A 26,720-nucleotide genomic window follows, 5' to 3' on the forward strand; every position below is an offset into this window, starting at 1 on the left:
TGTACCTGTTTAAGAGAATTTCACTACAATGACTATTGCTGTAAAGCCCAACTTTGTTCACATTCAGCAGGTTTCTATCCTAATTATTTCTATTTTTCATGCATTAGAGTACTTCAGGTCCAACTTCTTCAATTTCTCCACTGAACAATTTCCACTCCCATTTTTACGCACTGTAATCATCACTGCTGGATTCGACACCAAAGATAAAATAAACCTAGAGTATAAAACAAGATGGCAGGAAAGCCATTGAAGAGGTTTCAGCAGACAAAAGCAGTACATGCACATGTGCTTGCTCTAAAGCAATGAAAGCCTTTTATCTAACGGTGCAAGGAGCCGGAAAGAAGTCGAGCACTGAGTGAAACCTGGCATCCGGTGGCACTGTTACTGATGTAAGGCTGAACGGCAGCAGCACATTGTTCCAAGCAAGTTCCAGAGCTCCTGGAACGTGCCGCAATGCTCCAGGAAGGAACATTAACAAGTAGATAAGTCCTGCTTTCATGGCTAGTAAGCAGGTTTTGGCAAAAGTCTGAATGCTATTGTGTTTTCAGCTTTGGTTTTCACCTGCGTCAGTGGAGCCTTTATTTCCTTCAGGGAAAATGCTACTGATGTAAGAAATATCAGCATTTCTGCCAGTACTGGAAAAATTACAGAAAAAGAGGCCCCTGAAAAGGACCCTAAGGTAAAATACAGCACTCTGAGAGAGGCCATCAGGAACAGGATTTCCAGAGCAAATACCTGGCTCTTTACTATCTTCTGTCATGTATTTTTAATCTAGGTCTGGTACAAGCTTTCCCTCCCTCACCTCAACAATCCTGAACTTCTGGCACATCTGGGTTTCAGAGTTGTTTGCCCATGAATACCTGATACTTGAAGTTATAATGCCTTATTATTTAAGCAATGGAGAAGTTAAAACCAATTGATATGACACAGTTTTTCTGGCTACTTCAAGTTCCACTTACTCCACTGAATTATTTTCATCATTCTTATCAATAAGCTGCAGCTCTCTCAATTAGAAAGCAGAAATAAGAATCCATTAGTAAAAATTAGTAGAGTAGCATACACAGGTGCCACAAATGTATCATAGACCAAATATAACTAGCAAACACACCTTGGTGTTCTAACAGCCATAACTCACATTCAGTTTCCAAGTATCTTCAACTGAGGCTTCACCTTCTTGAGAAGTGCTGTTGTCATTGTAATTTAATTCCTAAAGGAGCAACAGCCCATGACTTAGAATTTGTCATTAACAATGGAATAAATTAAATCCTTTCATACCAATGCATGGAGAACACAACCCTGGTATTTAAGGATAATTTCTGTATTAATCTGCAGAATAAAATTCTTAGCAGAGTGCAGCAGCACGCAGCAGAGGCTGATTGGTGGAATTGTGTTGCCACAGGTACAAAACACCTACTCAGGCACAGAGATCTGGAACATCTGCTACAAAAGCAGTAGTGGCCATGAGATAAATACCATCAAGCTGCACTTCATCTTCAGTTCTAGCACCGAGTATTTGACGTGTATCTCAGTGTTTACTTATAAAATGGATTGAAGAACAAACACTACCTCCAGAGCTAAGGACAATGGGCTATAGCTGATAGGAAAGGTCAAGTTGTACAGAAATTGTGCATTGTGGGATTACATCCTCCAAACAGTATCCGTGTTCCTTCAATCCAGTACAGCCAGTAACGTGCTTGCAGGCCACACAATATTTGAAGCACTTTGATTGCAAGTATGTGAAAGGGACATGGAGGTAAATTTAACGTGGATTGCAGTCAGAGAAATTGCCCTTGGACCACAGAAGATAGTTTCTGTGTTTCTTCATGCACACCAAATTTACTTAATCTCTTGATAAACCAGCTCATTCATTTCACTGGAGGATTTTTCCACTACTAGTGTAGAGTTGTCCTTTCACTCTAAGATCTCTACTAACCAAACAAAAGGAGGAAGTGACCAACCTCTGACAATGCAGGAAATTTAATGCCATATGACAATTACCTCCAATTCAGCATTACTTCCTTTTGGCCTTAGTATCACCTTTCTCTGCCCTTCTTATTTTTGTATAGTATGTTTATTACTCTGCAAGGACTCACTGGATTTTATTGAATAGCCCCTGTTATTTAGTGAATATTTAATCTAGGCTCATTGCAGGAAGACAGTTTCAGGAAAAAAGTATTCATGATCTCAGCAGGGCTCTCCATGTAACCCATGGAACTAGCTGACAGTCTTAAGGCACCAACAGTCAGAATTCTTAGGGAGTACCTTCAGTTCCAGAAAGAGTTACTCTTTTTTTTTGTTGAGAGTACTTGTCTCTCCAGGAAGAATAAAGCAAAGGCTTTTTGCAGACAATACTACTTATCTCCCAGGAGAAATTTTGCTTTGCTACATTTCTGCAATCAGTGTTAAATAGGAGATCCTTCAACCCAGCCAGCTGGCAAACAGCGATCAACATAGCCCTGCTCAACACAGAACTGTTATCTATGGTGCTCTTTTCTCATTCCACCCAGTCCTCTTTCATACCTTTTCAGCATCTGAGGAGTTTTCTTCTCAAAAATTCAGCTCTGCTTTATTTACCCTGTTGTACCTTTTCATGCAGAGTTCCCCTAGTGTGAAGACACATACACAGGCTTTAATGTGCTGAGCTTCCACCCCACTGTTCCTCTGGGGATTAACACTCTTCAGAATCACTAGTGCTAGGCCTAGTCTATGTACACTTCGTGGTTTCAATTGCATTGATTTTTCCCATCTTTAATTTATGTCACTGTTTTCATAAATGAAGATTCTCATTGGTGATGTTTTTTAGCCTAGACTGTAACACAATCTTGATTCAATGAAAATGCTCTTTCAGATTGGTTATAATTAACTTCATGCATTAAATATTGTTCTACTGAGTGATTTCTCTATACTTACAGGTACCTGGTTAGCCACTATAGCTTGGAGTTCCTGAAAGTTCACAAAGCTTTAACTGCATCTTAAAATTTTTAAAAGAATTATCAAGTCCTACATTTGATTTTAAGAAATCCCTTCTGACTAAGCCTACTGGCTTCGATCCCTTCACCATTGCAAACAATGTGTCTGAGGTAGATGGTCTCCAAAACGCATTAGCATTCCATGATTAATCTTCAAACATAATTTCTCAGCTATAAGATATTTCCAAAGTTTTTCCAGTGCTACTAGAAGTAGTCAATCCATGTTTCAACTGTAACTCTCCTAATACATCCAATAAGTAGTGCATTAACAATCTGCTCATCCTGACTCCACTCTTTGCCTCCACATTTTTTGCTGAGCTCTAAAACACCTAATATTCTTTATCAATACAATTCAGTTCCTATACTTTCTTTTCTCTTGTGAAGGTATCAGCATTTCAGTAGCAAAAAGGCTTTTTTCTTGACTGTTTAATGAAACTGATTCTCTTGACACAATCAATTATAGCCAGTTAGCACTGACTTTGGCGATCACAGGAAAACCCTAATTTGACTTATTCAATGTTTGCTCAGCAGTTCCCAGAAGAAATGTGGACAGAACACAACACACTAGATCTCAAGATGGATAAAGGCAAAAAAAGGTTTGCTGGGCTTCATGTGCTCCACCAAGAACAATCTTAGAAAACAAAGGTGGAAGCTACAAGAATGGACACATTTTATGGAAAACAAGTATCTTCACTCCAATGTATTTGGTTCCCAAACAGTGAACTTGCAATGAAAAGTACCAAATCCCACTTAATATTAAAATTAGTATAAAACCTCCTAATATGCACATTAAAATTCCTTTTTGTTTGTTTTGACAGCACATTTATATACAGGGGGAAAATACTGGACCTGTGGGACACTGGAGAACAAAAAGAGCTTTGTTCAAGAGTACAGACCTCATGCTGCTATGGCATCCAACACCCTATGCTGCACAGAGCTTGTCCCACTCAGCCTGGCTGTGGCTGATGTACAAGAGGTCGGTATGTGATCATTGTTACATGGGATCCTTATAGTCAATATTAAGGCAAATTTCTTTCAAAATAAATAATTTACATACCAAAAGTACTTCTGAGTCTTCTGAACTACATTCTAATGCTCACACATTAGCAAACACAAAATTCTCTTTCTGTAGGTCTTATCCAAATTTTGAGCAAGAAAACAGCTGCTGAAAGGTAAAGACAGAGAATGAGCTGGTCTGGAATTTAATGGGCTTCAAATAAATGCATGCATTTGGGTTTTTTTGTTCCTGCTCAAAAGTCTGTTTCTCCAATTTATCTGCAAGGATTAAGGCATTACAAATTCCTGCACCTCCAGTGGAGTCTTGGGGAACAGCAAGGTCTGACACCACAAAAAAAAGTACTATGTGCATAAGTCATTAATTTTACTGTGAAAGCTTTTAACATTCTTCCTTTCTGCACTGCACACATACACAAAAAAATTAGTTTTCTACATACAGCCACAACTACATTTAGAGATGGCTGAAGTGACTGTCACACATCTACCTTCAAATAATCCTGGGTTAACTTAAAAAAACCTTGGTTTACCTTCAGGAATGAGATCTTATTTTAAGAACAAGGTATACATACACAGTATCAGGACCATCACTGATACTGATTGCGTTTCCCAGTGAAATTATGCAGCATGAAATCCCAAAAGAAATTCAATAAAAGTATCTTTAGCAAAATGTAGAAACTTTAATTTACATGCAAAACTACAACATGTTCATAATAAAAAACTGGTGACTAAACAAATTAAACATAATTTGTCAAAACTGTCCACATTGCTAAACAGGTCTGTACAACCAAAGATTTACAAAGTCCCTGTGCATTTTTATCTTTTCAGTGCACAACTGAGTTTAAAGGTTCTGCTCGAATATTCCCCAAGTCAAGAGCAGAATCTGTCTCTTCATCAATTTCACCAATCACAGCACTGCAATTAAAAAAAATAAATCAGGTTATTATTTGTTGAAAGCAAATCACACAGTTCTACAACAGAAGCTGTATTTTATCTTCTAACAAGCCTTACTTCCTGCTGAACTATACCAACTTCTGATTGATGCTGTTTATTCCATGAAAGCTTCTAGTGATGCACACTGGAATATCTAATGTACTTTGTACCATGTACTGTTTCTTTTATTTTTCAACAGCTTCCCTATTTCATGAGAGTCCTGTATTTTGAAGTTACTGTTACTTAGCTGTTGATTCCTTTTACGTCTTCCTATAAGGACACTGAGTTTCAGCATGCTGAAGAGTTGCATGAATACATAATTATTACTTGTAATAAAATGTTTTAATTTGTTAAGAATGCAAAAATAGTTCTGTATCACAGAAGCATATTCTGAATACATTTCAGTAACGTGGCTGTATGATGATGTCTTTCATCATACATTTCAACTGTATCATGAAACAGTGAAGTAGTAAACCATTTTTTGCTGTTTTATGCACATTTTTACTATCTGGATGAAAAGCTACTGGTAGAGTGGCATACATAGTCCCACATTTGTACATGTGGCAAATTAGTTTTTCTTAAAAGTTTAGGTCAAAAGTGATGAAAGTATTCAGAGTGATCCACTTTCTCCATGATGTTAGATAAATGCACCTAGATATCAATTTAAGCCTTGGCATTCTGTTGTACAGAAGTATCCGTTACAATTAGAAGATGAAAAGTCCTGTCCAGGCTCATGTGCTGGTCACTGCAACATACTCTTCTCCCAGCTGTGATAAAAAATAATCTCATTTTTGCCATTGGTTTCACAATGCTGCTGCAAAAGTAATCTTTGAAGCTGGCCCACTTACCAGGCCTCTTCCACTTCTCTTGTAATCCTCCCCTGGGTTTGGCACACCAGCTACTTCCCTCCGCACTCAATGAGCTTTCACCCTCATTCCTTTCCATTTTGTAAAGGAATTCTATATCAAATACCAACTCATGCATTTGACACATCACTACATTGGCTTCAACACTTGCTACACCGTCAAGTCAGAACCTTCAAGGATTTTCCAGGTTATAAAGTGCTCACTGTGAACATCTGCTCTAAAGTAAAAAAAACCCCAAAAAAACCAAAACTGTTGCAAGTCAGCTTTGTATACCAGACTGCTGACTTTCTGCACACAAGCTCTATCTCATTTTTTAGTGATTATTCTGTCTTTTCCTTCATCATCTCCCAGCTTGTCCTTGTAGGAGAGATGCTCCAGCCCTGAGATCATCTTCAATCTCAACATTACAAGGCAATCACTTCTGTAAAAGCAGTTTGCTATTGAATACAGAATCACAGTCATTTGTCGGGAGAGATCAGGTCCAACCATTCACCTAACACTGCCAAGTCCACCACTAAGCCATGTCCCCAAGTGTCACTTCTACACAGCTTTTCAACACCTTCAGCTTTGACAATACTTTCAGTGCTACCCACCAAGATGCAAGGTGTGTGGGGCTATCAAGATTTACAAGATTATGGATCTGTAAATATACACACACAAGCACACGTGATCCACACACCAAGTCTGCATGGAAGGATTTAAATGAAAACATGCTACACTTACACATTATCACCTCTTACAATGTATAAGCCCAGCACCACTTGCTCAACTCCTTGTGATGAACTGAACACTCGTTCATGGCTTTCATCCAAAATCAAGTTTATGGTCTGATCAAAACCTTTGAGTGTTCCCTGAAAAAAAAACACAAAAAAGCACATTGCCATTGTCCTTAGAAATTTCCTCTTTGCTGTCAAGGATATATTAAACAGAGTGGCAAAATAAAGGTACTGGAGAACAGATGTTCTATGCAGGTTTTACTCTTTGGCTTAAACACAAAAGTTAAAGAATGAGATTTTAAAAGCAATAACCATTTTTTAAAAGCACCCATGTGTTACTGTGTGCTAAAAGGCACAACAAGCTTAAGCTTTATTACTAAAAAAAAATTAATTTTTTCATTTTATCAATAATGTTCCTCTAGACAACCAATTTTACTATTTCTACACTGGTTTTTTTTTTGTATGAATGTTTCTAGAAATTAAAAAGATTATTAAATAAACAAAAAACAGCTTTAGATTCTTGTGGACAACAATACTGAAACCATTCCTAATAAGCAATTTTAAGTGGTATCTCTTTAAGGAGATTACCTTGTGTTTACTAAATTATTTTTAAAAAAACTTAAAAATACAGGATTTTGTGGCATTTAAGTATGTCTGGAAAATTGCTAACATAAATTTACCACCACTAATTGATTAGGAAATTCAAACTCACATAAAACAGCCCTACAAACAGCCATAATATGCCTTGCTATCATCTAACAACGAGTCATAGATAGCAACTCCATTCAAACCTTTATTGATAGGCAGTATCTTGTAGCACACACACAAAGTTTACCAGAGTGACTTCAGCCAAGCAGATTTGGTGAAGCCAACAGATTTCTGCTTTCTCTTTCCAGAGGCTGCACAAAGCTAAGTGCAGACAGAAGGATACAATCCTCCTGCAACAATCACACTACATAGTTACACTCAAAACACACAAGAATAACAGATGGGGGAAGCGATGCAAGAACAAAAAGCCCCAGAATGCAGAAGCAATAAAACCAAAAATAGCCTAATAGATTAAGTTGGCCTATCTTCAGGTTTTCAGGTACAAACAGAAGCCCACAACACTTCTCCAGCTGATGTTTTTCTACAGCCATAGGGAAGAAATTGTTTTAGCAAGGAAGCTGAAGAGCCTACAGAACAAAGTGGATGTTTTAGATAGAAACTAAACTACTGAACAGAAGAGGAACGCATTTTTTGATGTATTCCCACAGCAAAAGCCATTTGACAAAAAGGCCAGAGCATCTGCACACACAAAATTATCAATGGAAGAAAGCTGACACCACATGCAAGAAACAGTAAGTGTTCATAAAATTATTTCTTAACCTCTATGGCAATTATTCTACACTGTATAATTTAGTAGTGTAAATATGTGAGACTATCCAACAGAGCTTCTTTACTGCCATGATGGGAAGTCTTTATGGGGGAAAATAAAATGTTAAAAAAAAAGTCTTACCACAATCATTCTTCCATCAGAAGTAATTACTGCAACAGTACCTGATATTTCATTAAGGAAACATTTAGTCATATCTGGAATAGAATCATTAACATTTTTGGAAGCGTTCATATGTAATACAGCTTTTATGAGCCATTTAGAGCATAAAATGCCTATCAGCACATTTTTTTAAAGCAGTATGGCTGACACTAACATGTGACAATACAGTATTTTTCATTAACATCTCCTTGAAAGTCTCTCTTCACCCAACCATGGACAGTCATACACAAACATGAAAAGCCTTAAAAACAGAATACAGATTTGAGCTCACCTCTCTTCCCATTACTAACTGCACTGCCTTAAAATGGAAACATCAGTTCCATAAACACTTTAAGTCCTTAAAAAACTTAAAAAAAAAAAAAAGCTCTGCAGTGGTGATCTCGAGGCTAGTATTCTGCATCCCGTGGTCCTGAACATGTGATTATCCCAATTTGATGATCATATATTCATCATTTTGACTAATTCTGGGTTACTAGCTTTCTATTTGTGAATAAAACTGAAAACGCCCATGGGTTACAAGAAGCACAAAAAAACTAACACCAAAAGCGTCGCGAGAACCCAGCTCACAGGTTTTGAGCAAGTGATGCGAAGCTGTTATCTAAACGCACGTTAACAGCGCTTTAAGGGAGCAGGCCCACCGCGAATCCCGCCCCTCACGGGCACAGCTCAGCAGCACTGCCTGCTCCAGGGGACCCCATGCTCCGCGGAGCCTGCGGCCTGCCAGGCCGACCTCCCGCGAGGAGAGGCCGGCGGGGCGCAGGGGCGGGCGGCGGGCGGAGGATACGGTTGATGTAGCTCTCCAGCGCGGAGCTCATGGCGGCCGGCTCTGCGCGGGGCCCGCCACCTCCGGCGCGCGCCGCTGACGCGCGGGCCGCGCAGGCGCGGGGGGCAGGAAGCGCTCCGGAGGCGGCAGAGGGCCGTACCAACGAGCGATCGCCTGCGCCGCGCGGGGGGGGCTGCGGCGCCCCCTCCGCGGCACATGGCAGCGGCCGGGGCGCGGCTCGGTGTGGCGGGAGGCGGGAAGGGCTGTCCCGACCTCAGCGCCTGCGGCAGCGATTCTTCTCTCCGCGGCCGCGGGCAAAGAGCCGAGGTCAAAGAGTCCTTGTCCACGTGGAGACCGGTGACTAGTGGTGGCCCTCCAGGCGCCGGTCCTAGGGGCAACTCTGTTCATCTTTATAGGCGACATGGATAGTGGGGGGGGGGGGGGGGGGGGGGGGGGGATTGAGCTCACTCTCATCAAAATTGCGATGATACCAAGCTGTGTGGTGTCATCGAAAGGATGCCATCCAGAGGGATCTGGATAGGCTTGAGAGATGGTCCCATGTGAATCTCATGAAGTTCAACCAGCCCAAGTGCAAGGTCCTGCATCTGTTGGGGCAATCCCAGACACACCTACAGGCTGAGGGGAGCGGTGATTGAGAGCAGCCCTTCAGAGAAAGCCTGGGGGTAATGGTTGATGAAAAACTCTTCATGAGCCAGCAGAGTGCACTTGCAGCCCAGAAGGCCAACCATATACCCTGGGCTGCATCAAAAGCAGTGTGGGCAGCAGGTCAAGAGAATTGATTGTTCCCCTCTCTTCTTGTGAGACCCTACACGGGTCACAGGCTCTACCAGCAGAAGGAGGACATGGAACTGTTGGAACAAGTCCAGAGGAGGGCCATGAAGCTGATAAGAGGACTGGAGCACCTTCCTTATGAAGACAGGGTAACAGTTGGGAATGTTCAGCCTGCATGGAGACCTCACGGCAACCTTCCAGTATTCAAAGGGGTTCTACGGGGAAGCCAGAGAGGGACCCTTTTTTCGGGGACTGCAGTGACAGGACAATGAGTAATGGGTACAAACTCAAAGAGGGAAATTAAAGTTAGATATCAGGAATAAATTCTTTACTGTGAGGGTGGTGCGGTACTGGAACAGGCTGCCCAGGGAGGCTGTGGATACCCCAGCCCTGGCAGTGTTCATGGTCAGGTTGGGTGAGGCCTTGAGCAGCCTGGTCTAGTGGAAGGTGTTCCTGCCCATTGCAGGAAAGGTTGGGATTAGATGATCTTTAAGATCCCTTCCAACCTGTAAATTCATATGAGTCTTGCTAGTACGGGAGCCATGTAATCCTCCCTTGGTTTCCTGAGGGCTGCTGGTGTGAGGTGGGCAGCAAGGAGGCCTGACTGCTGCCCTTCCACACAGCCACCAAGTCCCACACAGCTGCTTGCTCATTTCCCAGTCAGTGGGATGGGGGAAAGAGTTGGAAGGATAAAAGCTGGAAAACTCTTGGGTTAAGATAAAGACAGTTTAATAGGGAAAGCAAAAGCCATGTACACAAGCAAAGCAAAACAAGGAATTAAGTCACTGCTTCCTATGGGCAGGCAGGTGTTCCACCATCTCCAGGAGAGCAGAGCCCCATCACACATAATGGTGACTTGGGATGTCAAATGCCATCACCTCAAACATCCCCCCTTTCACCTCCTCCCCACTTTATGTACAGAGCGTGATGTCAAATGGTACAGAATATACCTTTGGTCTGTTTGGGTCACCTGTCCCGGCTGTGTCTCCTCCCAACATCCCAGTTTAGATTGTCCCTGTCAGTAGTCCTACTTCTTTTTATTTCAGTAAAAGAGACAAGTTGGCAAGAGGTCCAAACTAGGACTTGGTGTCCAGCCCATGGTTTAATTCCTGCAGAGAATACAGTTTCTGGAAAGGAGAATGCTATTGTTTATTCTCCTAGTGTGCCAAATGTTTTCTTGCATACTATAGTTACCTGAACCACAGGGAAAATAAAACTAATTTTTTAAGGCAAATTAGCCAGAAAAAAAAAAAAAAATAGGTGTTTTTGGCACTTATGAAGGTACCTACACCAAAGCAGTCTCCAAAGAATTTGTCCAATGGCTCAGCCTTTATCAGAAACATGACAAAAGATGTCAGAGAACAAAATACTCTTGGAATTGGGCATTACATAAGTCTCATCCTCTTAAGTTTTTATTATAAGAAGCTTAACAATTTCCACTAATGGTTAGACCAGGACTGCAGTAATTATTCTGTATTTCATGTAAGAGGCTAAAGGGTTTTTGTGAGGAGGATTTACATTTTCCTTTTCATACTCTTCTTTCTCTCTGTAAAGAGACATTCTCAAAGGCCAAGAGCATGAGATCATTGGGATACAAGGATACAGGACGAAATCTTAAAATACTTGCAGAACTTTGCCACAACGCCTGATGTCACGGATCTCTGATCTATCTGTTTATATTATGAGTGTCCCTGAAAACCAGAGAAGGGCTTTTTAAAAAACTGGTTTTATTTTACAAAGGAAGATTGAAACCAAAGAGTAAGGCGGACTCCTGAAGTCTGGTGCCCAGGCTTTGCCAAACCAGGTGCTTATAAGCAGGTAGCCCCCTCAGTATAAAGGAACTCTGAAGAGAGAATTCCTGGCTTCATCTACTCTTAGGCTGTTCCTGAAGGCAGGCGGCTCAGCCCTTCTTCTCACAGCCCTGACTGAGCTTCGGTCTCCTGTTTGAAGCCACCACTGCTCTCGTTTTCTTCTTTACAAAACACCTGCACACACAGAGGAAATGGAGAATTCTAATTTAAACCCGTACCTTTTGGGGCGGGTGGAGGGAATATTGGCGGCCTCTCCCCTTCAGGAGCAAGGTTTGGCAGGCTAAATTACAACTTGGGCGTGCAAGTTGAGTAGTTTTGAGGAGGTTGTGCCCGGTGCGGAGGGCGCGGCGCCGGCAGGGAAGGCGCGAAGCTGTGGCTCGGCCGCGTGCCCAGCAGGGGGCGCGCCTGGCGCGCAGCCCGGGCGCTGAGGGCAGGGCCGGGCAGCGGGGCCCGCGCCGGGAATCCGCCCTCTTCGGCCGCTGCGAGGCTCCTTCGCCTCCTTCACACAGGAAAATAGTTTTCCACCCGAGAATGAGATGCGTTCCTCACTAAAGAGACTTGTGTTTCTCCAGTGCTTACAAAGCGAGCCTACTGTGACTGCCACAGACACGGACATTTCACAGGTTCAGGCTTGTATTAGACCAGACACATTTCTGGTGACTATGTAGCATTGGCAACATTTGGATCAGAAGACTGTAGCTAGCAACGCTTTGCCCCTTCCTTCTCCTCAGTTGCTGCAGAGCTGCCCTTGGGGACATATAAGTAATAATAATGCCCATTAAGCTCTCAGATGAAGAAACAAAAGACCCTTTTAAAAAAGCTTCCTTTTCTCTTACATTGTTTAGATATGGCTTACTTGCTAATTACATTTGCTCCAGTAATTAAAATCAGTTTATTTCTGCTGTTGATTCTCCCTACTTATAGGTTGCTATGGCAAGTGACTGCTCCATGTTATGCTTTCTGCAGAATATGTGACCAGCTAATCATGCCTGCACACTTTCCAGCTTCCTTGAAGTCTGCCAGGGCAGGGAGGAAACCCTGCAATAGTACTTGTAAGGTGTGTGTGCAAACAGCTGTGTGCAGAATTGTTATCTAGCCTAAGGCTGGTAGAATGCCTCAGTAAATGCTTTGTTGCTTGTCACTGTATAATGCTTATCAATTTTACATCTCTTAAACCATGCTAGCTGCTGCTGGCTGTGCTTTCCTTAGTTACTCAGCAGTAGCCAGGTTATATGGAGCCTGCCATGCTGAAGGGTGAAATGGCTTTGTGATGCTCTTGTGAGAAGAGGGGCCCTGACCACTCTTTGCTGTGCCATGACATGTCAAGCCATGTCCCTGTCAGATCAGATTGAGAAAGATGCAAGACTTACTCCTCCAGCTTCCTTGGAAGCTGAAAATCTAGTATAATCACCTGATGACTGTTGGAACAGGAGCTTTAAAGAATTTAATATAACAAGACTCCCCAAATTAGTAACATCTGTCAGCCTGCTCAACAAGAATTGCATCCTTTGGTTGCTGCTCAAGAAAGAAATAGCACCTGCGTTAGAAAATAATGGAGTGGTACATACTGAAGAAGAATAATCAGGCAGTATGTACTCCACAAGAAAACTAAGCATCTCCAAATCCCACATATTTCATTTACTTAATCCGATAGCCTTTCTAATACTTTCTGAGACTCAAAGTTTTAAATCTCTGTGATTTTCACCTACATGCCCAGAAGAATATCACTTCATAGAAAGAACTTAGCCCTTTAGCTTGTCTTCAGTTTATACACACCTAAGCTGGCTAAACATGATTGGTTATGTGTTCAGGAAAAACACAAACATCCTTTCACCTCTGCTTTATTCCTCTGAATCTGTAGAGACTTTAGGGCCCATTATCAGCAATGCAAGGACATAGTTGTTTTTTTTTTCTGGTAGCTGGAGAAAAGTAGCAGTCTCGCTCATCTCATGAATGACTAGCTGCAATCTAAGCTGAGATGTGTTTCATGTATATTATTATATCAAATGACAGGGGTTTGCAGTAAAACAACTGGAAAATATCATAGAAAGTTAACAGTCTGAAAAGGGCTGGTAGACCGTGAATGTGTTGCAATGCATTAGAAACAAATCTGTAGCATGAGGTCTCAAAGTACTTTTTATTTATCTTTAGAAATTCATTAACAAACACCTGATCTAAATTTTGTTATGATAGCAACTGCTGTTATGGGGATCATTAAAAAAAATTTACTCCAAGTGCTACTTTATATGAGAAAGTGCATATTTTCCCCAGTAATTTTTGCTAAAATATGCAAAATACCATAGCAATCTTAATGAGAATATCCCTACTTTCTGTGTTAGCATAAAAAATAACTTTGCATGTTTCTGTTGGCAGGAAAACAAACTCTTTTCCGTTTTCCTCCTTTTTTTTTTTTTTTTTTTTTTTTTCTGAAGAAATGGATAGCAGCTGTAGAAGTTCAGTACCATTATCCTCTTAGCTGATAATTTCAGGGGATGTTACAAACTATTGGTAGGAAAAATGCCATTGGTAATGGGTTGTGTACCTACTACAAAATAACAGAGCAAATGGATTCTTGTTTTCAGTTGCTCTAAGCAGAACATAAAGACAATTCTGTTGAACCTAGAATAAATAATAAACTTCAAGTAACTGACATTTACTAGCATGTCATAGAATCGTTTTTACAGTCATATGTAAAATTGCATTTGCTAAATTGCTTTCATGAAGCAGGTTTTTCCTTCTGATAGATTCCCTACTTCTCAAAGTATAATTCATCGTCCTGTAAAAGCACTGATCCTAATCTTTAGTCTGCGTTAAGATGACTAGATCTTCCAGTTTTAATTATAAAGTCCTTTATCTTAATACTCTGCAGAGATGCCCATTTGACCCCATTCCACTTCTTGTTTCTTATGCTCTGTGGCACATAATCACCATGTAAAAGGAGCAGCACATTGTCAAAGGGCTCTGTTCAGAGGTGACTTACATTTTGCCTGCTGCCAGATATAATGTAGACTGCACTAAAAAATCAATATATTTCTGCTTTGTAATTTATATAGCATCATTATTTTTTGAAGTAGGTTATCCATTGTACCACAGAGCAGTCTTTTGGCACCAGGACCTTTGAACCAATTATGAGAGTGGAAAAAGATTGTACTGCAGATTTTGTCCTGCCCAGAAGTGGTGTTGGAATCCTTGCTGGAAACCCCAATGAAAAATGATCAACAGGATCAGAAGATAAATAGGACTACCTGCTTTCCTTTAATAGGCACTGTGTTTTTTTCTGATAAAAGGCATAAGACCAGAGGGCAGCAGGAGGCTATTTTTCTTATCAGTAGGCTATGCTGTGAAAAGCAAATCTTGAAGAACAAGAAACAGAATTGCACCAACAGAATGAAGAGAGGTGGCACACGAGGATGGCAGATGCTATTCTTTCTTCAGAGCCTGGAGGCAGGCTGTCTGTTTTTTCATTATTTCTAGCCTAGGATTTTACAAGCTACTGCTTCAGCTGGGTATTTTCTCTTATTATTTCCATGATCTCCTTGGTAATCACAGCTGGCATCCTTGTTCACTGCCAGAGTACATGCTTGTACTTTTAGGCACACTCTTCATGTCCTGTGGTTCATGTTTCAGCTGGCACTTGAGGCACCTTCTAGTGATGAGTCTTTTTAGCTGCTGTTGTTGAGATACTGAGGTTGATTAATGTATGGGGAGAAAAAACAGCTTCAGTGAGATATTTGAGCTTTATTGAGGACCTTGCTTGTCCCAGCTGTGGTAGCTCGTGATTCACTCGGGTGGGCAGCTGATGCCAATGGCAGGCTCAGCACTGAGGCCTTTGGTGTGAAAAAGAGAACTCTATATGCTGCACCTTGGACACTGTGCTGCAGCCAGCACAGGGGCACCTGGAGGGGAAGGAGGAACTATGAGTGCAGAGATTAATAGATGTAAAAGCAAGTGACAGCAGGAAAAATAATTTTGGTTGGCTTTCTGTTTGTACAGTTGGTCTAAATTGGGGAACACCTTTGTAAATAAACAAAAAAAAACCAAACCAGGGCTTTGGGTCATGACAAGATGGAATTTTGTTTGAGGCAGATCAGTTTCATAGCAAGTTGCACAGTGCTTAGGGTTTTCCCCCCTTTTAATAGGAGGAAACATATTTGTCCTTAGAATACCATGATCACGTGTCCAAGGCTTAATTGTGACTCTGGAGTGATGGGTGGCACAGATAAACTCTGTGAAATTTCTGGGCTGTTTGAATTGGTGCATCTAACATCTGACATGAAAGTGCTGCTTAGGTTTTGCAGATCTGTGGTGCTGTGATAGCTGAGGGGGGCAATGATAAAAGGCCTGGAGAGGTGTCCTTCTGTTGGAGTCTTATCTGCTTACCTGGCTCTGGTGTAGAAGGGTTACCAGCGCTGCACAGTATCTCACATGAGAGAGGAGCAGTGTCTCAGAGAGCACAGTGCTGACTGCTGGTAGCTTCTGCCTTTTCATTATCATCTGCTGTGCTACTGCATTATTGATTAATGCTGTTGAAAGCCATCCATGCTGGTCTCTTATGTTCTTACTGAAAAGCACTTAATATATCAGCCACATCTAATTGAATAGCAAGAGGAATGAGTGAAGTACAATTCATAAGCACTCCCTTTGTAGTCTGACAAAAATATATATGTCACTGAATGTTGAACCCATCCTGAAGGCATAAAATTTCCAAATATATTGGTTTTTTAAAAATATTTTACTCAATTTCTGCTGGGTGTGGTGCTGCTATTAATGTTTTGAAGACTCATATGCTTCATTTATTGTAGAGGCTAAGATTACTCTTTCCATTTACTTGAGCATTACCATGTCTCAAAATGATCGGTAAATATTTTTCTAATCATGTACTAAATCTGCAAATTGAACTACATAGATGTTCACTGAAATAGCAGAATCTCTTTGGAATTCAGTGGTGGAACTATAAATAGGAATTAGCTAATTTTTAAATATTGGTATTACAATGACTCCAGAAGGCATCAGTCAATATTAGGGCCTCATTATGGTAAACCCTCTATGCAGGCATGTGGAGAGAGAGAAAAAGTTCTGGCTACAAGTACTTTGCATAATGAATAGTCAAGAGAAAGTGCAGAGGGAAGAAGGTATTAATGTCTCCATTTTGGAGCCCTTAATAACATGCCTTAACTTTTGTTCAGCCCAGAAGCGGTTAGACAGACTACATGATCATTGAAGCTCCCTTCCACCTGAAAATAACTGTTACGGTTTTTTCTATAGTATTTTACAGAGAGAATGCAAAGAAAAGTAATTTGTCTAGGGCTGGGCTGTTCCACCCATAGGAAAAAAAAAATCAGATTTCTGATCTATGTTTTAGGCAATTTCTAATTGTTTATTTTACAACACCCTTTTGGTCTTTGAGGAAGGCTCTTCTGCTTCCTCCTCAAGCATGTAACTTGATACAGAATATGTAAGATCATTCCCCATCTTGCCCCTTCTCATGTCCTTTCCAGAGACTTCAGGACTTTGCTAATCACCTTCATTCTCTTTCAGCCTCAGAAAGAGAAGTTTTAGAGTGGAATATGGACGCTGCATGTGACGTAAGTAACTATTGTCATCGGCCTCACCTACTTGTCTGACTTTAAATAATTAAAAAAAACCAAACAAACAGAAAGATAATTACAGGCATCTGAAATAAATAATTAGAATGGAAATGATATTCATGGCCATTCCTGGTGATACTGGCCTGACATATTAGGGTCTTTATACATCTTTCAAAAATGGTTTGTGATTTTTTTATGTCAAATAAGTGATGGGGCAGGTACCACTCTTTGGCAAAAAAGGCCACTGCAAATTAAATCACAGTAGCAAGATAAGGCTGTCACTGTGCAAGTCTCTGCTGCTCTGAAGCTGATGTGCACAATCTGTTTTTGCAAGTGCTTTCGTGTTTTTGCTCTTTATTATGAACATATACAGCATGTAAGTGTTTTTAGTATTGGCTGACTCTGGTATTTTGTAGTCACGATTGTGGTATTTAAACAGGAGATGATCTGTTCTGCACATGGAAAAGGGGCTGTGTTAAAGAGGAAATAATTTTAAAAAGCATTGCTATTTTTTTGCAAGAGGACGTTATGTTTATTTCTCAAAGAACATACTCAGTGTTCATTATGTTCATGTACATACCCATGATGATTTGAATCTGATTTCTATTCTGTACCTCGGAAGCATTATCACTCTGTTAGAAATGTAAGTATGCTATTAAATTGCAAAGCTCTTACATGTATATAGTCTCATCTAGTTCAGATGTTGTATAACATGACTTCCCAATTTCACTCTAGGAGCTGTAATTACTTAGACTAAATGAGCAATGTCACTTGAATAGCAACTTCCATAAATCATGGGGATCTTTAGATAAAACTTCATCATATTGTTAATATCCAAAATGCATTTGGTATGGAAAAACAGCACATTGCCATTGGTTAAGAAAATTTTGTTCAAACAATCTGCCTGGCAGAGATTTTTAAAACATATTTCAAGACTTTCTGAATGTCTTGAAATACAAATATGACGCAATTGTGTTATGAAGATATGTTTGATAAGGTGAAAGCAATGAAGATTGAGGGGTGTGAGTACTGATGTTATCTCCTGAATAAATTAAGAATCAATAAGTTTCTTGATGGAGAGGAAGAGTCAAGCCTTATTTTTAAAATGGAATTCATTCATGTGACCACTGTGTAGTAATGTTTTGCAGGCACTATTAATTCTTATCCAGGATTACAAATATGCCTAAGAATGAAATAGAAGTAGATGTTATGGTATTAATTTATGTATTTTTGGAAAACATCAAAGTCACATAACTTTATGACTAATGATTTCATTTCATTATACAGTTTTGCATTTTCATCTTCAAAGAAATCTGCAAACAATGACGAATTAATCCTTGCAGCAGTGCTTTGAAATAGGTAGATAGACATAATTAATTCCATCTAACCAATTCCTTGCCGAAGGCAATAGACTGAATCAATATTTGAACTAAGATTAGAGGTCATTCTTACTTTTTGGTCATTTCACTAAAGTAGCAGTTCCCAAGTTTCCTTGCTGTGATAGTTTAGATGGACATATGGTTTGGCCTGTGCCAGATCTTCAGTCTTTATCTTCCACCTCTCTGCCAAAATGCTTTCTGTCCCTCTTCCCCTCAGAAATGACTTCCACCTCAGCCAAGCCACATGTGCAATGTCCTGCTTTTCACCTCCATAATCCTGTACCTGGCTTTTCCTTTCTTATTCATATCTCTCCTTAAGCAAGTCCTTGCAACCACAGTCCTCCTCCCACAAGTTTTCTGTCTTCCAGGTGCCATTGCCCCTCTCTGGTGGATTCTTGCTTCTGTGCTTGGCATGAACATAGCATCCCCTAGTGAAATATCATCTCTCTTCCCCTGCCCCTGGCTCCCCGCAGCAGCCATGAGGAAGCTCTGCTGGTGTAGCTGCTTTTCTCTTCTAGCTGGCTCACTCTTGTACGGTGAGCAGAGAAGACTGAAGGTAAGCCTTGCACCATTAAATAGCACACACTGTTCTCATAGGCCATGGCCCATACCAAGGTGCAGCCTGCAGTCCATATGTCTGTTCTTCTAGGTGGAGGTTCCTGAAAGGCTTTGCAGAACATTGTGAGTCACAAAAGCAGTTTATAGGGTCAAGGGCAGGCATTGTCATTCAGTTAATATTGATGTCTGAGGAAGTTCATGAGTGTGGAACCAAAGAGAAACTTATGTAGTAAAAAAGAATACTACTTGTCTTGAAAATAGACTAGTGATAATATTGACTAGAGTGAGGCAGGTCTGAGCACTATGGTGACCGGCAGGGATTGCAAAATGACAATAGTTGTCTGGCAGACTGTGATAATCTCCTGATTTGACAGAAGAAACTAATTCTGCATTGCATTCAGTGATGGATGTGGTACAAGAAAAGAGAGGAAAAAACAATAGAAAAGGAGATTCCGATCTCATCTCATCAAAGATTGGCACAAAACCCTGTGAAATAGTGCCAGAACCTCGACTGCCTACTGTGGTGGTGTTTAAGATCTGGTCAATCTTATTTGGCTACAGCTGTTCTTACCTGATAGAAAATAAGAGTTAATGTGGTGTATCCTGTAACTTTAGATAATAAAGCCACGTTTGTATTTGTGCTTTGATGTAATATGTCAGATTAGAAAAAGTATTCACAGTGACTGAAGGGAGTCTGCTCCCCAAAGAATTAGTGAAGGAACCAGAAGTATTCCTGCAGTTGGCTGATCTGACTGCCCTTAATTGACATGCCAAACATTTTTGGACCCATCATTACTTTATAGAAAATGTTATGTCTTCATGTAACGGCAGGAGACAAAAGAAGAAGATACACAGAGAACCTGAAATTCTTCAGCAGCATTGCACAGTAGCTAAGGATATATTCTAAACCTGATGCACTATTGCAAAAACGCTGATTTCTCTCAGCATTCCTAAAAGTTTAGTTTTCTATGGATGAGACTGCATGGCGATGTCTTCTGCTTGTTCCAGTTCCTTTAGAAAAATGTTTGATGCTCTGCCTGTTTCTTATAGGCTCTCTGCAGCTCACTAAAAGGGCAGATAGCTTCCTAAAATAGACAGCCTGACTCAAACACAAATTGACTGAGCTACGACTACATAGAATTTTATGTGGTGCAGAAGGTCAGATAGATATCGTAATTGTCCTGCTTGGCTTTGGATCACTGGATTTACTTGGGTACTAAGTCTCTCCATTCAGCATGATTCAAGAGAGTAAAATCCAGATCTCTATAAAATAGGAATTGTCCATTCAACCGAATGGAGAATGGCTGAGTATAGACATATGGCAAATTCATTTTTTGCAGGCTGTTGATAATCTCAAAGAACATGTAGTAACAGAACAAATCAGCATGATGGTGGAGGTTCCTCCGCCACCCACAATGGGTGATATTTTTGGGGCATATAAACAGGATTGAGTTACAATAACGCATCCCTTTCAATCTGAGTAATTTTCACTGAAATCCAAGATGACTGGATGCATCTTGTTCTTTCTGGTTTAAAATAATTAGATAGTGCAAATACATTATATAGTGCAAATACATGCAGGAGAAGGCTGCTTAAGGACTTGTTTTGGAGGAAGTAACTTAGTGAAAATAGGAATGACTGTCAGTTTCCTGACAGAGTTCAAATGTTAAATGACAGGTAACCTGAGATCACCCAAACTGGATGGCAAAACTTTATTGTATGATGCTGTTAATGAAGTCCTGCTTCTTGACAATTGATTATTTTTTTCACAGCGATTTTGAAGGTTGCTGTTGTGATATTTTCTCTTGCACTTACATGACTCTACAAGTGTGTAAGTTATATAAAACAAATGTAGTGGTGAAGATTTGTTGCATAAAATCTTGAAGGAAATTTTCTTCTAGTTTAGGAGCATATTTTTTTGATTTCTGGAATTAAGGACCTGAGAGCAGCTGACAAATGCAAGGCTAAAGCCTCACCCCACTGAACTGTTACCAGGTACTCTAATGAACACAATCCTTTAATATGATGACTGCTGAGAAATATTTGGTGTTCTCTGTCTTAAATGGAGAGCAGAAAATGAAATGGTGACTTTTCATTATGCAAATTTTGCAGGCAGTTTACTATGTTTAATGAACTCTTACAGCATATGCAGATGAACACTTCCTACCCTCTCACCAGAGATCTGGCACACAGTAATCACATGTTCTGTGTTTCTGTGCTCTATTATGGGTACCTCTGCCCATAGAAACACAGCCCTCAAAACTGAAACAAAGGTCTCTAAAGACTTCACTTTGTCGAAGGTTAGATCTGTCTCCACCTCTCAGGCCAGGACATGAGAGACTGACTGGTGGTGTCTTCTCAGCTTTAAATCACACCAAAGCCTAGGTGGTGAGTAATAGAGTCTGCTGCCCTTTTTGTCCTACAGCGAAGACCAGGCAAGACCATTATTCCATTTTGTGTAGGCTTTCTCCTTCAGTCACTGAACTCATGGAGCTTTGAGCTCCATCTGACCAGAGCGATTTTACCAGTGTCCTCCTGGAGTTGAGGTAGTCCTACAGTACCAGTTCAGGTAGAAGGAAGCAGATGGAGCATTTTTGGTGAAATTTGGCTCATTGCAGAGAAGACACATCCATCTGTAGGGTGCCTCTTAAGGTCAGCTATGCATAATCACAGACTTTCACAGATCTCCTTTTTGCTTCTCACTTGTTAGGCATAGTACTTCCATTCCTTCCTTTTCTCTCTTTGTTAATATATAATTGTGTCTACATTTGTATGTTCAAGAATATTTGTTATTCAGAGCCTGTAGATAGCTGCATGATAGCTCCCTGTCTCTTAGTAGTAGTGTTTAAGTCCTACCAGTACTTCTTAAGTAGTACTGGTGCCGCTCAGGTTAGGTCAGAGTATGAGCAAGAAACTTTGTGATCAAGTCAGTGGCTAGACTGCCAGGTGGCAAATGCTTATGCTGGGGACTATTTTTCTCCATTTATACTACTAGTCCCATCTTCATTGTGGGACTGGTATTTGGAGAGGTCTTTGAAAATGTTTTAACTATCCTACCATTACTTGGAAACAAAAGTGAACTTTCTAACAACTGAAATGTCTTTCACCATTACAAATTGTTTATCTATCTATCTATCTATCTATCTATCTATCTATCTATCTCTCTATCTCTCTCTCTATCTCTTTATATATCTCTCTATATCTCTCTATATGAATATATCTATATCTCTCTATATATATCATACATAATATCTACATGTATGCCTTAAGCATTAAAATAGGCATGCATGTACATCCACATATAGATAAAGTGCATACACTGGCATTGCCTCCAATGGTAACATACTTCAATTGTAATTCAGACAAAAATGTAAAAGCATTTTAAGGAATTGTTGAATGGATTTAAGTTGCAAGTCTTGAGAATTGCTAGGCATGTATGCTTAGTACACTGTCAATATCTGACTCTAATTATCTTAAGTTCAATCTGTAAAAGTGAGAATACCTTATGACAGTAGACACTTGCAAGTTTAGTTCTCACAGACCTGCTAGATTTTGCAGCTGCAGCTTTGCTGATGAAGCTGTTCAAAGTCCAGATTTTCAGGGAAGCTCTTCTCTCTCTTAAATCAATCCTGTGACTTACTTGGTGAATTGAAGGCTTGATTTAGTTATAAAGAAATCATCTGCTCTTGTTCTGGGTTGGGGTGCAGTTAGATCAGCTCTCCAAACCTCTGCCTAACCATGCTACTCCACTCTAAATCCAGGTAGAAGCATGTGACAAGCCTTAAGAAAGATATTTAACTCCTAGGTGGCTATAGGCTAGTGTCTTCTGTGCCTAAGAACAACTTGTCTTTCTCTTGATTTTGCCCTCAGCCTGTTTTGTTTCTACCTGCAGAACGGTGCAAGTAGAGACCATAAAATAATAAGCATGTAACATACTGCAGAAGTGACGTGAGAAATAAATTAGATCAATGCTGCATCCCTTTTGTTTGCTGTGAATCAGCTTCAGCTCAGCCTGCCTAGAAGTTCTTTAATAGTACCTGGCCGCCTCTTCCCCCATGAGCCTGGCAAGACCTTTGTCTTCTCCACTCTCCTGGAGGTTTTGAATCTAAGCATTGCCTCTATGCATACTGTAAGCAAGCCAGAGAGTTACCTGCACAAAATCAAAGGCAGGAATTCCCACAGTTAAGATGGTTTCTTTAACTTTTGCTCTCAGTCCTTTCTAAACTACATGATATTTAGTGATCCAACAAGTCCATAGCCCCTGCCCGGGAAATAAAATGGTAGTATATTCTTAGCAGGGATGAAGGACATTGAAATATTGGAGAAGTTGAAAAAAAATGAGGGTATTGTGTAACAATGAAATAAATCAAGCTACCTGAGTTGCCCAACCTACAATTTCAAACTTCTGTGTGAGGTTTTCAGAGTTTGTGTAGCAGCTTTATTTTGCCTGCTATGCTAGGGGAAATTAGAATAATTAGGCATTTTTATAGCTATTTTCTTCTCCAGCAGCAACATAAGTCAATTTATGTTTTTCTTAAATTTAAAATACTTTTGTCCATCTGTTTTCTTCATCAGTGGTGGCTTTAAAGAAATACCACTAGAGGGCAAGCTGACAGCTGTTAGCCATCTGAATTTTGGGACTTCAGTCCTCCAGATGCTGAGGTTGATGAGAAGTTATTAGCTCCAGTGGTGCTAAAATAAACCTTAAAAATCCATTTGCTTACTCAAATTCTTAAAAACTTCCCCAAAGCCCTAAAATATGGAAAAGAAGCTATTTCATTTAAGCTAAGATGCTATGAATGACTGTTAAATATAATTTAAAAAAATATATGTATCTTGTTGATCAGTTTTACAAAACAAGAATATAAAAGCATCACATCACATTAAATTGTCTGTAGTTCTCTAATGTAAATAAATGGGATATCTTAGCAATTCTGTTATAGGTAAATAAGGTATTTCAACATACATGCAACATGTATATGTATATATACACATCTATCCATGCCTACAAATACATTTACCTCTACATTAACAGTATAGATGGAGTGCTGACAAGCATGAAAAAGCTGAATTTGATTCATAATACTGTTTCATTGTTTCCTAGAACTTCAAAAAGCGCTTTAAAAAGTACATAATGCAGTCCTACAGCCAGAGGCTTAGAGCTTGTTAGATGCCATAAACAAAGCCACAGTGGTCCTGGTCAGTGCTTGAATGAGAGGCCTCAGAGGCAAGAAGGGAGTCTGTGGGATGCATGTATTTTTTGCTTTTAATCCTGTTACTCCTTCAGTTTCCTGCAGAAGTTCTTGTATTTCAGTTTGTTCTCATCAGGAAACCTTTGTTTCCTTTTCTTCTTGTATTTCAAAAAGAAAATTGTATACAAACAGTTGGGAAAATCCTACATTACCAGCTGGTATTCTATTCTAAACACTGCTTCAAAGGAAATAATAAGCAGTGTTTATAATAAAGTCTTTAGCATTTGGCTCATTATTTAAAGGATGCTGTGGATAACATCTCAATTACCAAGTTACTGTGCCCTCAACCTGGAGTCTTTTCCCTCTAATTTTGTCCCACAAGTGCATGTAGCTGCGGTAACACGTTTTGTAACACTTATACAGTAGTCTTTGCTTTACAAGTCCCTAAACAGACTTCATGAGGCATACAGCATATTGATATAGTAAAGGGGTTTCCTCCAGAAAGAACTGTGCATTAAACCTAGGAAAAAATAAGACTTTCTGCTTCAAATTAGTAGGTTGCAGCTTCTGAGTCTTCTCAGCCAGCCTTCTGAAAGCTAATTAACTGATAATTCAATTTAGAGCAGGACTTTATCAGCAGAAAGTCATAATCAGAGAGGAAGGATGGAGTAATGACTAATGAAGTATTTTTCCAAGGTCTTTACCAGTCTTCCTTGACAACCTTAGAAAATCTGTGTAAGTACTCTTATTTTCTTTTCCTGTGTCTGTTTTATCTAGAGAAGAATTATTTGAAGAATTATCAAGGACTATCGCTGTACATGAGAATGACTTCAAAGTGCTGCTGTCCTGATAGTATTCTTCAAATATGTGTCATGTTGCCTCTGAGTCAGTAATGGGTCTCGGGAGCTTTTCCTAACATAACCAGGTTAGAAGGGTCCTCTGTTACTTAAGGTCTTGCACGTACGAAAGTAGAAAGCATGGAAAAGTCTTTCAAAGTCCATGGTAATAAGGTGTCCTCTATAAAATTTTAATGCAGTATAATTGTGATTATTTCATTGTAGCTTTTAAATGGCATTTTCATTTGCTTTAAGATGCATCTGTCAGTGAGACTGAGAAGGAACTTACATGAGTATCAGTTAAGTCCATGTAATTTTTAAAAATAGTTGTTTTGGTAGATAAAATGTAGAACAGGTACACATCTGTCCCATGACATTTCATCTAAGTACACTGTTTAAAGCACATCTTTATCTAACATCTAGGAATTGCCTAGTTAATACAAAAAACTGTTAGGGTGCTTTGTCTTCTGTAGCATACTCAGACATACTGAGTTATTTTTACATTGGAAGGCAGCACAGAGACTTATTTTACTACTACCTACTTGCCACAGCGCAAGATTTCTGGCATTATCTGAAAAAGGCTGTTTTAATTTTGCCAGGAGTTGAAATGCCTTTGAAAGTTACCAAGCTGACAACTCTGAAGACTGGCTTCCTATTTTTGTCTGTTGGATGGGTACAACACTGGCAGTGACTGCTCAAGCTGTCCTGCATTGTTCTATTGCTGTCTACTCCAGGCAGATGTAGAAGGCCCACCCATAAAAAGGAGAGAGACAGCCTTCATTAGTTCATATTGAAAACCAGTAACAGTTCTGCAGGGCTTCTAAATACTATAATCTTTTGTTGGAATGACACTCACACCACCATGTTTATTTACATCTGTCTTGACTGATACAAGTTGAAGATAATTAAGTCCATTGAAATAAGATATTTTCTTCATAATTTTTGTATAATCAATACAGAGGTGAATTCTGCCAAATTAAAATTCAGAGCCTAAATTTAGGAGCAGCAAACCTCTAATGTCACTCCACACTCCCCATCAAATTGAAAAAGGTTGAGTATCCCTACAACAGACTTAGAGCTCAACCTACCAGTCTCCCTACAAGCTCTGAAAGTGATTACCTTTAGGCATTCTCCTAAACTACCTGAAAGTAGTAGTTGGGAGAGATGGGAGTTGGTCTCTTTTTCCCAAGAAACAATTAGAATAAGAGGAAATGACCTCAAACTAGAGGAGGTTTAGATTAGATATTGGGAAAAAAATTTCACTAGAAGCAGTGAAAAGATTTCACAGCCAGCCCTGGAAAATGCTGTCCAGGGAAGTGGTTGAGTCACCATTCCTGGGGGCATTTCATACCATGTAAAAGATTGATTTGGAAGGAATCTTTAAAGGTCCTCTAGTCCAATGCCCCTGGCATGAGCAGGACTTCTTCAATGAGATCAGGTTTCCCAGAGCCCCCCTTTGACTTTGGATGGTTCCAGGGGTGGGGCATCTACCACCTCACTGGGCAACCAGTGTTTTACCACCTCATTGTGAAAAAGTCTTCCTTATATCAAATTGAAATTAACCCTCTTTTAATTGAAAACCTAAAAAGTTTGTTCCCATCTTGGTTGTAGGTCCCCTTCAAGCACCAGAAGGCTGCAATAAGGTCTTGCCAGAGCCTTTTCTTCTCCAGGCTGAACCATCCCAAGTTTCTCAGCCTCCCCTAATAAGAGAGCTGCTCTATCCCTCTAACATCTTGGTGGCCTTTCTCAGGACTCACCCCTTCAGA

The 26,720-nt window shown here is 40.0% G+C and overlaps 1 protein-coding gene across 2 annotated transcripts; it reads right to left on the reverse strand.

Moving 5' to 3' along the window:
* Positions 1-4,639: 4,639 nt before the first annotated feature.
* LSM8 (LSM8 homolog, U6 small nuclear RNA associated) lies at positions 4,640-8,904 on the reverse strand. Of its 2 annotated transcripts, XM_038153702.1 has the most exons (4): positions 8,820-8,904; positions 7,997-8,037; positions 6,506-6,633; positions 4,640-4,898 (listed from the first exon to the last, which is right to left on the reverse strand). In XM_038153702.1, exons 1-4 carry the CDS (start codon positions 8,848-8,850, stop codon positions 4,808-4,810), a joined length of 291 nt encoding a protein of 96 aa, XP_038009630.1. In that variant the 5' UTR covers positions 8,851-8,904; the 3' UTR covers positions 4,640-4,807. The 2 variants fall into 2 exon arrangements, with proteins under 2 accessions (XP_038009630.1, XP_038009629.1); XM_038153701.1 differs by lacking the exon at positions 8,820-8,904 and having other exon boundaries at positions 7,997-8,799.
* Positions 8,905-26,720: the final 17,816 nt, after the last annotated feature.

Source organism: Motacilla alba, chromosome 1A (assembly GCF_015832195.1).
Source record: "Motacilla alba alba isolate MOTALB_02 chromosome 1A, Motacilla_alba_V1.0_pri, whole genome shotgun sequence".
Lineage (NCBI taxonomy): Eukaryota > Metazoa > Chordata > Aves > Passeriformes > Motacillidae > Motacilla > Motacilla alba.

Bases quoted from the DNA above. Each gene is read 5' to 3' on its own strand.
- LSM8 (XM_038153701.1), bottom strand. From the start codon at position 8,107: ATGAACGCTTCCAAAAATGTTAATGATTCTATTCCAGATATGACTAAA. The intron at 6,634-7,996 runs GTAAGACTTTTT...TTTTTTTTTCAG, and splicing joins CTGATGGAAGAATGATTGTG to GGAACACTCAAAGGTTTTGA. The intron at 4,899-6,505 runs GTAAGTGTAGCA...TTTTAATTGCAG, and splicing joins ATTGTAAGAGGTGATAATGT to TGCTGTGATTGGTGAAATTG.